The 12,598-nt window shown below is 42.5% G+C and overlaps 1 protein-coding gene across 1 annotated transcript; it reads right to left on the bottom strand.

Annotated features, from left to right (window-relative positions):
* Nucleotides 1–6,192: 6,192 nt before the first annotated feature.
* T265_11578 (hypothetical protein) lies at nucleotides 6,193–11,831 on the bottom strand (the record flags this gene model as incomplete). The annotated part of the gene is made up of 2 exons (XM_009178265.1): nucleotides 6,193–7,023; nucleotides 9,837–11,831. 2 exons carry the CDS (start codon nucleotides 11,775–11,777, stop codon nucleotides 6,193–6,195), a joined length of 2,772 nt encoding a protein of 923 aa, XP_009176529.1.
* Between the last annotated feature and the right edge of the window lie 767 nt (nucleotides 11,832–12,598).

The raw sequence follows: 12,598 nt of genomic DNA, 5'->3' as shown, positions 1-12,598 counted from the left end.
TACGTTCTCATCAGTAGGCCCGTCATAAGAAACTTATACTGGCCACCATTTGGCCCCTTCCAATCGCCCAAAGGAAGTTAGCTTTATTTGTATACGAGAGAGCGAAAATCGCAAAAAACACGATAGTGAGTGAGATATCGATTCTAAGGATGAATTACTGGTTTATAACCAGTAATATTTATCTAATTCTCATACAAAGTGCTGGGGCTCGTACGTTTTCCGTATCCTGTATAACGCTGAGTTTAGCTGAAATTCACCAACCTATTCGCATATAAAGAATTTTTCATTTGCAGGCTAAGCTGTTTTCGGAGTCAAAAAGCACAAAAGTAATGAGGCAGATAGCTTTATAGGTGCATAATCCTGGCTTTACTTTAAGTCATCTACATCTTAAATTCAACCATTTTGGTGGTAACTGAACTTGCACTCCGGCACCGTAGACTATAATGGTTTCTTTAATACGTTTTTAAGCTTCCGCGATGTTCTTATCCAAGCTTGAACAGTGAGTTCAAGTGAGTTTTCCCATCTGGAAGTGCAGGGTAACGAAGAACATGCAAAGCATTTTTACCAGTGTATCGAACAGAACCACATGTCTCTTCAATGAAACAATGTATGAACTGTAAATATCCACGGTGCACGTAGATGCATCCTCAATACAGTTGTAAATGCTTCTCTGGAGCCTAATGCGAAAGCAGTGTTCTAGTTAGGACGACTACCATCAGTCAGTATTTGTACTTTCAACGATATCAGCATGCCGTCAAACCTTTATGCATAATTAAGTCGGTGGATACTACGTGGACTTAATGTTGTATATTCAAAAACCAAATCTATATTAAAAACCATCTCTGCCGTCAAGGTGTATGTAACTTTTCAGTCTATGTTGGCTTCCTCAAGTCGTTCTCTACCAGAGATCCTGTGACTAAATCTCTTGTCCCATGCGAATATTGGAGAACAATTGTCCACAACTTGACCGGGCATTTAGCAGACCAATAGGCGATCGAACAACTTGGACCCAACGTATGGTAATATACTGGATGACGTTCATGTAGCAAAAATTGACCTATTGTGCTGGGTGTGCGTGATCTTCACTCTGCGGGATTTCCAGTTTCAGTTATGTTCATTTATCTTCTGACGTGATATCACGAATTCTGTCAAGGTTGCAGTGAAGTAGGGATATTCCAAACACCGTAGCACCTCTGTTATGTAGCGATATATATCAAATGAGTTCTCTTTCTCCATTACCGGTTTTGATGGGGTGCTTACTTCAGACACACACCAGGTGTTTCGTGTAATGAAGGAGACAGAATGTTCCGCAGGTTTTCCGTGCACCTGAACACTTTCTTATGGACAGCGATAATATTGGGTTTGAAGTGGAGAGGCTGTAAACAATTTGTTGTGATTTCATCAGTGTGATCGTTGTGCCACACGAGCAATTTGAGGTTGCACGTGGTACAATTCTGGTGTAAGCAGACTAAGTGATAACGCACCAGCCAGACCAATGAAGTGATGTGGATGAACTTTTAGAATTAGGGAGTGAAGGACATAGAAGGAAACGCCATTGACAGATAGATTTGTTCCAGCATGGAGATGGTAACATAGTAAGGGAGATTTACAAAGGAGCTATAGTGTTAACTCCTCAGAACTGCATGACGCATAATCATCCCTATGCCCTATTGCAGCTGGACGAATCTTTGTACCTCGTTTTTCACCTTGGGTCGCAAACAGACTAGGTTAAACGACTAGCTGCGTTTAACTTTTGATGAGTGATCATCCTTATATCACTTTCTGTCAGAACTTGAATTAAATAGTCGTTCTTTGGTATTTATCTCTGGTTCGTTTGTGGTCTCCTTTCCTCAAGGTGATGTTTGCTTGATCCTATCGTAAAATGGTTTATTCTTTATGGTTGTGTTATATACGTCTTGGCATCATTTAAACCGTGCATAACGCCTGTATTCGAATTGAGTTTTTGCTGTATGTCCCCATTATATCGGTGTATTTTTGGTTTTTCACTTTATTTTAACGAACTAACCGTCCACGCTTGACTCAGAATTGATGGACTACCTACAGCTTTTACATCGAGAATAGGGAAGTAACTGCGCATTCCTATTTTCTGAGAGGTCAAGTCTCCGCACTTATACCAGCCTGGGTTTGAAAAACGTTAGTGTGCGAGACCTCATAAAATCCAACTTATTTATCCTGAGCCGTACTCGACATATGCGATGCTAAGTGAAGATTCAAGGTCGCAATGACAGTGTAATTGTGGCCTTGAATCTTCACCACCGAGTGCTTATCACTCGGTGATCGGCCGTAATTCCCGATGTAAGAATCGAAGCCATTTACGTGAGTCAACTGGAAGACGGTAGAACGTGAATATCTGCTATTCATGGGAGCCAACTGCCATGCGTCTGATACCGGAGTGAGTCAACTGGAAGACGGTAGAACGTGAATATCTGCTATTCATGGGAGCCAACTGCCACGCGTCTTCTGTGATACCGGAACAGGCGACAGTATAACGTGACAGAATTCATGAAGAGACTACGGGATATACGGAAATGCGGAACTTGTCCACTTCAAAAAAAGAACTGTAGGATGAAAGTCACCAAGCTAAGGAGAACTACAGAGGAGTGGCAACGTTCAATACAGAATTTCTAGCGACTTTGCCTTGAAAATTGTCAGAATGAAGTACGTACTACTTCCCATGAGTAGCCTCCATCTAAAAGATACATCGAAGGAAGGATTGGTCTTAGCAGGTCCCAGGCATCCTAAATTGTCCCGTTCTTCAAAAAATTCCATTCAAGAAAACTCGTGGGGAAACAGTTTCTCTATGCTACTGAATTTCCTCCAGCCTTCAAGTTGAGATTATTCTGGAAAAGGCAAACTAACAACAGTAAACTATGAGAAACCAGTAGCGCCACCAGTAAATTTGACACCCTCTGAGCAGCCGAATAAAGTTAAATGTCCTGGGTTGTAGGCATTCTGGACAGTCCGCCACTTAAGCAGTGATACTCAGTTCACAACTGAACACATTTTTCACTGATTGTGAAACCGCTGCTATGATAGCTGGTGATTTTTATGACACCTAATCCAGAGAGCTGTTTGTTCGTCACCATCATAGCAAGGCAGAATTGTTGAGTATGCGCGTCCATTTTGGGATGTTTTTTCTATGTTTAAAGGAGGGAGCTAACAGGAGACAATGGGTGAGGTTCAGAGAGAGCTATGGCAAATAAGAGAACTTTCCTTTTCTCGTAACTACTGAGGAATCCTGGTCAGTAGCTTGACAACTTAAAGAATAGCCTAAACAACATCAGGCAACCCAATATTTCGGCAAAACTTCATCAGTAGGTATGTATAGTGGCAGTGGATACTCTTTTTTGTGCCTAACTACAAGCTGGTGAGAAATTAAAGTTTCCGTAAGCATATTTGTCCACGAACTGTTCACGGTCTAGACCTCTACAAAAGCGATATCACGAAGCAACGAACGTATGTTCTTACCTTAACGACGTTTCTTGTACATAAGGAATCTTGCAGTATGTTTATCTTCTCATTGCATCATAGTCAGTACTGCATGCAATACTTTATGCCATGGCAGATTTATGTACCCCCATAGTATGTATGGATATTTGTACAGGTTAAACCATTCAATCTCAAAGCCTCAATTGCTATTGAGTATTGTCAGACTAATCATTAAATTTCACCGATCTCAGTTTGAGAAGGTTTTGGAGAGAGTTGGAAATGAGATTCGGCCACGATTATTGTGCCCATACTATTTCGACTGCGTTGGGAGTTTTCATTGAATTCACTTATCGTATCATTACCAGTTAATGTTAAATCTAAAGTAAAACCTCCACGAATGTTGACATCTCCGACATATCGCTGACGAGTTATCAGATTGTGCAACCAGGTTTTGTCGCGCACACTGCCTAATTTTAGAAAACCATCAAACTGATTGCAGACAAATGAATTACAGTCATCAGTAAGCATTTCGATTTTAAACACAGTCCTCCTTATTAACATGACTGTCCACATCCAAGGAATTATTGTTGTGGCACTGACTTGATCTGCTGTTAGTCATCCTGATTTACACGTATTCCTCTAGATCGTGGAAAACTCTACCGGCGCGCCAAACGACTCCTTGCTCCCTGGAAAAACATATTGATTCCCAGGTGACTGTCTTTCAAATTGGACGGACTGATAAACTCAACTAAGTCCTTTTGCATAACGCACTCTCGATCGTTTTGGTGAATTGTAGGATAAGCTTTATCATGTCGCGGTTTGCAATATCAGTGATTGACAGTACGTTCATGAAATTATACGATATGGTAAGTTTCAGTGTAGCATTGATCGAGTGATAAATGTACGCAAACCCTTGCATCTTAATTCAGTTTACGTTGAGAAGAATTGTGCATCCATTTTACCCTTTAGAAGTTTGTCATCGGTAATCATCTCTACCGGAACTCGAAAGTGATCGGAAGCTGGACAGTATAGTTTTAGCAAAAAAAGCACTTTGACCGAGTACCATTTGTCTGTGTACGAAGATTTTTTTCATGTTTCTATGAATACTAGATCAAGTGCACGACCGTCTTATTACATCTATTACCGTGATCGATACCTTTTACCACTTTGTAATGCTAGACAGTACTAACCCTCAGATTACGGTGCTTGAAGCAAGACATCAGGCCCACCGTATTCCGTACATCAGATTTCGGTATGTGATTGTCCCACCCCAGGTTTTCATATGTTTTCGCGTCGAAAGTCGTAGTTAGACTGCTCCATTTAAGATCATGCTACAACGGGACACCAACCAGGTACAGAGCACATTGAAATGAATCGATCAGCGTTGTTGAATATGAATAATATATCTGTTTATTCTACGAGTAGAGGAACAAACTGAGTCCAGATTCACAGCTGCCTTGACCAACTCGCTGCTGGACTGACTCAATGAAGCATGTGTTCTTGTGAACACTGAATTATGTATACAGACTCTACCCTTCTCAGCAGCGGATTGAACATTTTTACACCGAGTGGAGCGATACAGCTCTCATATATAATTTTGTTCGTGACTGCTGGTGATATGAAATTTAGTCGTTTGATATTAAGCTATTATATCTCCCATTCTCATGTTCACTGGATCCGTCGATTAGCACATATAACGCCGAAGTTTTTAGAAATGAAGACAACCAGGAGGTTGAGCAGGCTAACTCTGCAATAAGTTCAGCCTCTGGCCTAACAAGCTATTTCTTGGTTTAGGCATATGTCATTGTAAGATACTACTCTCGATGGACGAAACTGTCTTAAAATCAAAGAATTATTGGTGGTACTCACTGTCATGTGATCATATTCCAGCAAGCTGGTCACCCTAGTAGGCTTCTGCGTGTTTGCTCAACGGGCTTGTTTCCTCTGGTCCCCATTGGCATGAATGGCTTGCACGTCGTCTCCTGTTTGGCTCTGCGCGAATCGTTTATTTTTCAACTGTATAAAGGCGTCACGTTAACCGACAGATCCGTTTCGGATGCTAGCCAACTAGTGCCGCATAACCTGTCGCTCATCTTTCAGGATTCATCCATGTATCACTTAATTTTTGTTAAGTTATCAGGCGCCGTGTTATGCGTAAAATTATGACATGGAACGAGGCTGGCCCAACGAAATGTGCAGTGGCGTACGATTGCTAGGGATGGTTGCTGCTCAGCTTTGCGCTTTTGATGACGGATGAGATATTTTGCGCTACTTCCAGTATCAAAGATGCACACTACACCCAATACCAGTGACAACAATCAAAGCTATATTCTTATTAGGTAGCAGGGAACAAAATAAAGAAAATACGTCGAGGTGATTGCTAAATAACCCAGATACCGGGTGAATCGGAACAACGGTGAACGTTTCAGTAAATAGAGCCCGCAAACCTGGTGCCCAATCTTAACTTGGGCCTAGAAAATTCCAAAGTGGGGATCCATGTGATTAGGAAACACTGGATTGTAACACTTAATCATTTCGGCTATCATTCGTGCACATAAACCCAAGAAAAATCAGAAACGTAGACACATCAAAAAAATGGGAATCTTTGTATTCGACCTATATACAAGAACAAATTGCATTGCCCTATACGACTGAACTTTGTCTGTATGACATGAACAGTTAAATTAGTTTGTACTAAAAATTATGAAGAAGTATTTGTTCAGGGGTCAAATCGTTTGCTTCTCAAGTTTGACCCGAACTGATCTCCACAGAACACCAACTTATCATCTTTTTCAAGTGACTGGGTGAGAATAAATGATCCACAAACGAGGCATGCGAAGCCAGGGCATTTGGATGAGTTTGTAGGCTGAGAGACGATCCAGATGACGTGTAATCCGAATGTGAGGTAAGTCCTGTGTGGGGATCAACAAGTTCTGTCCGTATTGGCATACAGCACAAATGACAGAAAGTGGGCTCTACGTGAGTGACAACATCAGCTCCCCCGTTCCGCAATTGGATGACGTTTGAACCGGCACCAGAACCGTAAGTTGATGAAACCCGAGCCATTTTCTTCTCTTTTGCCCGTTGGTTTTGAAACCAAACTTGAACTACTCTTCTTGATAGACCAATCGTCGCTCCCAGCCTGTCGCACTCATGAACCGATGGGGTTTTGTGATGTGTGTAAATGGCATGCATACATCGTGACTGTAAGACAGTTATACTCGTCCGATTCCGGCGTGTTCCAATGTTACCAGCCATCGCAGTGTTGGAAGTGCTAGGAGATGCCACCGAGAGTGAGGGATACGGGGCGCGCGTCTGAAGAACACTGCTTGAAAACTTCCTTACAGGGATTGTCGGAAATGAGGAATTATTCAACATTCCAAGGCTAAGAAAGCTATTGTTTAAGCATGGAGCGTCGGAGTCCAGTGTACAGGCCAGGTGGCTCGACGATCCCCGATTTCCAGGTAGGACAGCGCTTGTTTTACTGAGGTCAAGAGGAACATCTGATTCGGCTGAAGTTACCTCAGTCTGTGCAGGTTTTCCAAGAGCCGCCAACACAAATGCTTCAAGTTGCTGTTGAAATTGGCCAGACGGGGAGGAGGAACTCATTTGGGGCTGTGCTAAGCGCAATTTTGGTATGCTCATTGGATATCGACTTGTGGGGGTAGTGGGTTCTTTGCTTCGATCATTTTGGAGTATGTCCGATGGAGCGTTCAAATGTTGCTCCGTAATCTGAAATATGTGTAGAACGGAGTCAGGACACTGTAACAATAAGGTGTCGCGTTGGGCAATCAGGTTAGGCAAAACGGACCGTTTTTAGCACTCTGTACGACGGAGAGCCTACATGAATCATCACAAATATATCGGGGTAAGGTTATAGATTGCTGTTGAAAGGCTTGGAAAGAAAACTAAATTTCAGAGAGACACCACCAGCAGTTTGTAGCAAGATTCACCTCTAGTTCAACGTTTACTATCTGCGAAATCTAGTCGGCAGCAAGGGGGCTCTGAGATTACAAGCTTGACGCCTCTGGTTTCACATGACCGGTCCCTCGGCACCTACTGATAAAGCCCTTTAAGGATGATGTGTGGCGTTTCGAGCCAGTCAGCCACTCAGACCAGTGGTATGGATACCAACACCAGACGAGCAAAACAATAGGAGATCCGTCTTGGAAGGCACATGGTATCATGTGGTATAATATCCTTCACTTCCTTCTTGAAAATAAGTATAGGTCAGTGTACGTACTCCAGTGGACCGGTCAAAAAGCTGTTCGCATTACAGACTTGAATTGTATTCGAGACTAACCTGATCGGCTTCAGTTGACAAGCTACTTTTTGTTTTGTCTTCTTTTGGACGGATGGTCAGTTACTAGGACTAGTGCAACCAAACGGCTACGTATTTTTGTTCGTACTCTCCTTGGATCATGTTTTACTGGTCATGCTTTACGCGGTTTCCTCATACCGTCTTATTACTATCGAACCAGTGCAGCAAACGGATGGTGTCATGTTTTATGTCATTTTATACTACCACCATACTGTTCTGGCGTAAGTGATTCTTCCCCCGCTGCCTTTTCTAACACTCACAGTGGTAAGTGGCCGTGCATCGGTTTCTAAGGGATGTTTGATTCAATAATACTTGTGTGCGCGGAATCGCCGAAGTTCGGTGGATAGGAGGTAGTCTATGATTCGGGAAAGCTCGAAAAATTTATTCCAAACCACAATTTCTGCTGAACGCAACTATATGGAGCACAGAAATCACAATGTGATACAGTAGGCCTTTTCAATAACGAATGCCACACATTTAAAGACATTTTCGCTGTTCTGTTTGTCCTGTGGGTTGATTTCCCAAAATACAAACGGACAAATCCTGAATCTAAACAAAGTAGATATTCGGTTACCCCGACATAGTGATTTTCTCCCCAGTAACAATGTAGGACTTCTGCACTAATTTATGGAATGAGTTCGGATGACACTAGAGCCGTCAGTGAGCAAGATTTCGCCTAAGGAATCATACATTTGTATGTGAATGTTTTCAGATTAGGTGACCATGTTTCGTGAAGTGATGGAGGATTTTCGACGCTACAAGCAAGAAACTTTGGGAGAATTACCAAAAGTAACTGAACCAGTCATGTGTCTACAAGTTATTTGTAGCAGATCAATTTCACGCAGTTAGATAGAATCAATGTGGTAAAAAAAACAAGAATTTTCCTTTTGAAAGCCGTATTGCATTGTATGTTTCTGATAAGATGCAGTCCTAAGTGTAGATCGCTGACTTGTGATGTCTTTGGTTAACTGGCTGGGTCTTTCTAATGATATGGGTATGATTTGCCTCGGGGAAGTGCCTTCAACAAAGACGAGATCAGTAAAATTCTCAAAAGGTTTGTTTGTGGATCGCACCAGGCTGACTAAGAGGATATGCACCTAGAAGAAGGGTCGTGGTTGTGAATACAAGACCATGACCGATATAAGAAATCTGGACTCGAAAGGGACAGGGACGTCACCTCGGACCAAAAGTATTTATGGGCAACCACTTCTGTTTTATTTTTTATTTTTTCTACTACCGTTTCACTACCCTGGAATAAATTTTTCATCACACTTAATCGATGTAGGTTAAAGCGGTACTTTCGCGGGTGATACTCGATAACTGCCACCTCTGACAAATGTAATACAGCCCCAGGAATAACACCCAGTTCGTTTGATAATCACATTTTTTTGGATGCTCGCTGAATTCCGAGCAAACCGTCAGAAATTAGCCGAGTGAATCTGAGCATAGTTCTGGGCTGGGTAGATATCAGAATCTACGGTTGAACTGTCCAATCCAACTGAGGTGATAACACAGATGCATTCTGAAACCACTGAGACTTTTCGAGTGAAGCTCGCTTACACCGAGAAACGAGTGATTCGGATGTCTGCTAGTTATTCGCAAGGTCGTGTTGAAAGGTCAGAACTGGAATGTCTAGAAAAAAATTGCCGGACGGATTTGATATAATATCTAATCTCATCAAAGTTTTTGGTTTTATTGAATTTAACTGGGGGGCGGGGCTGAAAACAGAACACAGTTATATCTCCTACGAAGAAAAATGCGACATTTCGAATAATAAGCCCTGTCCCACACATATATAGGCTTGATATTTTTCATACATTGGACTAGATTCTTCCGAAAAGCTACAGAAATATTTTGTAGATGCTCCGAGTTCACCCTACTCCGATATTAAAATGTCACATACTCTCTGGAAAATACGAACTTATTTATTTGAGAACATATGGATGTGAGATCGGCCTTGCCGTGTTTAGCATAAAATTGAATTATCGAACAGAAGCTAGGAGTTAGAGATGAGAAGAGGTCAAAGTCTTTGGTGAAAATTTGTAATGACTGAATAAAGGCCTACCTGCTGCTCAGTAGCGTACACATCCAGATTTGGTGGCAGACGTTCGCATTCTTTAGGTGAAGTTGTAACCACATGGAAAGGACTGCAGTTCCCACTTCGTAGACGGTGATTTTTTGGGTCACTGGCACAACCCAGATGTAAACGCTTTGCTGGTGGGGTGACTGAGAATCCGCCGATACTGGAAGATTCTGTGTCAGAAGTACGCAGTGAAGCACCCTCGCTACTGGCATCTGAGTGAGCACGGATTTGACCATCTCGAACGAAATCCAAACTGACACGGTCCTCATGAGACCGCTTAATGCCAGTGCCTTCCCTGCGATTTGGAAACGTTATTGGTGGTTTGTAATCGGCTTGCAGACACTCCTGTTTCCCAAGAACATTGTAGAAAAATGATGCATGGTCTGTTTGACGTTTGAGATCGCTGTCAACCGAAGCAGGGCGGACTTCTATGCGGCCAGTCTTTTCATATTCTTCCAAGTTGAGACTAGTACTGGGTGGAACTGAGAAGTTGTACGGATTGTCCTTGTTACGCTGTCTTTCCTTAAACAGTGTATTCCGGAACCAGTGTTTCACTACTTTGGCCTGTAGGCCTGTCTTAGCACAAATTTCTGCAATCTTTTCTTCTGACGGTGAATTATTAATATCAAAGTAAGATCGTAATATCACAAGTTGCGGTTCACTGAGACGAGTTCGGCTGCGTCTTTGATAATTGGGCTGTTGCTGTTGTTGTGAAGAGGTGACTTCAGACTTTGAAGGTATGCAGGATGGGAACAAAGAATCTGGAATATTCTTGCTTCGCCGTGTATTGGACTCGCCATTCTGCAAGATCTTGTGTTCAATTCTAGGAAAGTGCATACTCGCTGACATCATGAATGCCAAATGATGGAAAGATGTTTGATCTGTTACCGGGGCTAGTTGACTAGACATCGGGTATTGATCAAATGGGGGCAGTTGGGGTGGGTTTATATGGAACAAGTTATCAGTTGGCTCTGCATCAGAGATTTTCAGTCGGTGGACGGACCCATCGTTATACTGCGGGTTGTGAGTAGGAGGCAATTTCTTGTTTGATGAAGCTAGTAAAGGAGAATGTGGTGGGGAGAAAATACCTGATGACGGCCTAAGGCTCCCTTGCAGTGATTCGTTGTATATTGGGGAAGATTGTGTGGTGTGCAATAGTTTTTCTAGCAGGCAGTCATGGGCAAAAATCTTTTCAAACACGTGCATCAACAGCTGCGTTAGCAACTGAGATTGTTGGATTTGTTCTTCTTCTGTCACAGAGTTATGGACATGACTGATCCGCATATGTAGAGCACACGTTTCATCCGTGAGGAACTTCAAATTGCAAAGTTCACATGTCTTGGTTGAAGAACTCTGATCTTGTCTAACACGTGTCAGTGCAAAGTAACTGGAGTTGATTAGATCGTAAAGTTGTTGATTATTGATCGCCTTCTGTGCGAGTAGTTCAAGAGCCAACAGAATGAGCACGTCAGCAGTTGTGTCTATTCTTTCCAGTATACTCATAAGTAGCCCAGAGCTCAGATAATTCGTGGCATACTTAAGTACAAGCTGTCTAAATTGTGCCTTCAAAGAGAATCGTTCGTACATTTCCAGTATATTACGATCCACAGATTCGGTCAACTGCTCCGGATTTTCCTCTTTATTATTTGGTGCTTTGTGTGCGAGTTGAAGGAAGTGAATTGCCATATGCATCAGTAGCCGAGAAGATGGAATATCTTCAAAACAAAATTGGCAACAAACGTTTAGGTCCATTACCGGCTCCAACGACCCGCAGTTGGTCCAAAAGGGCGGAATCAATGGGGTATTAAGGAGTTGGTTCTCAATCAGGTGGTCGGAAGTCTCGATCCTCTTCGGCATGTCCGTATCAGTTAGATTTGGAGAACGAACGACTGTTTCGTCACGAGAATGGATTCTCGGTATCATTGGTTTTTTACTACAAGTAGAGCGTAGCGGGGAGGGAAACAGGGAAACACATGACTGAAAATAAAACCGACTTAAAGGAGGCATTAAAACTGTGAGCATATATAATGGGAAGTCGTTTATTGGGTGACGCTTACGGAATCATGCCAACAAAATAAAAGAACCCATTCTGATCAGTTTCCGCTGCTTGCATGTCATGCAACCGAGGTAGGCTCGAGTAGCGAAATACTCTCACTTGAAAGTCACCTATATGTTAGCAAGAGACCCAACTAAATCTATCAATTTGGTATTCACAAACTGAAAGTCAGGCCCCATGTTCCGTCTGGCTTGATATCGAAGTACGTTTGTTGGACATGATGGTTACTTTTTGACAGTCCAACCCTCAGTCTCCCGCTAACGCCAACTTACCTTGTCACTTTTTCATACAATTTGATTTTCATGTAAAGCATAAAGTTAGTGGAGACTCGGAGACTATAACTTTGTGATGAACCTTAAGACGAGTGAAACCAGCAGTTGGTTGTCGATGAGTTTTCGGCCACCTCATGTGTAATGTGTTTTATAAAGAGGATATAAGCCCTTTTTTAGCTGACAGCTGGTGTTGCATCAGCTAGACGCACCCAGGTTAAGTCATTTGAGGAAGGCTGTGGTCACGACGTTTTCTCCGAATGATTTCGGAAACAAAGCCATTATCCCCCGGGGAAATGTCTCCTTTTTAGCAAATGACCTGGGATAGCCTTTGCCGACCAGAAAACTCAATAGGTCTCGGATACTTATGGGGTGAAAAGCTGGGATAATTACACTACCGACCTCTTACAGGCGGAGGT

This window comes from Opisthorchis viverrini (assembly GCF_000715545.1).
Source record: "Opisthorchis viverrini unplaced genomic scaffold opera_v5_524, whole genome shotgun sequence".
Classification (NCBI taxonomy): Eukaryota; Metazoa; Platyhelminthes; class Trematoda; order Opisthorchiida; family Opisthorchiidae; genus Opisthorchis; species Opisthorchis viverrini.
The sequence above is the reverse complement of the archived record's forward strand: the minus strand, read 5'-3'. Positions and strand labels throughout refer to the sequence as shown.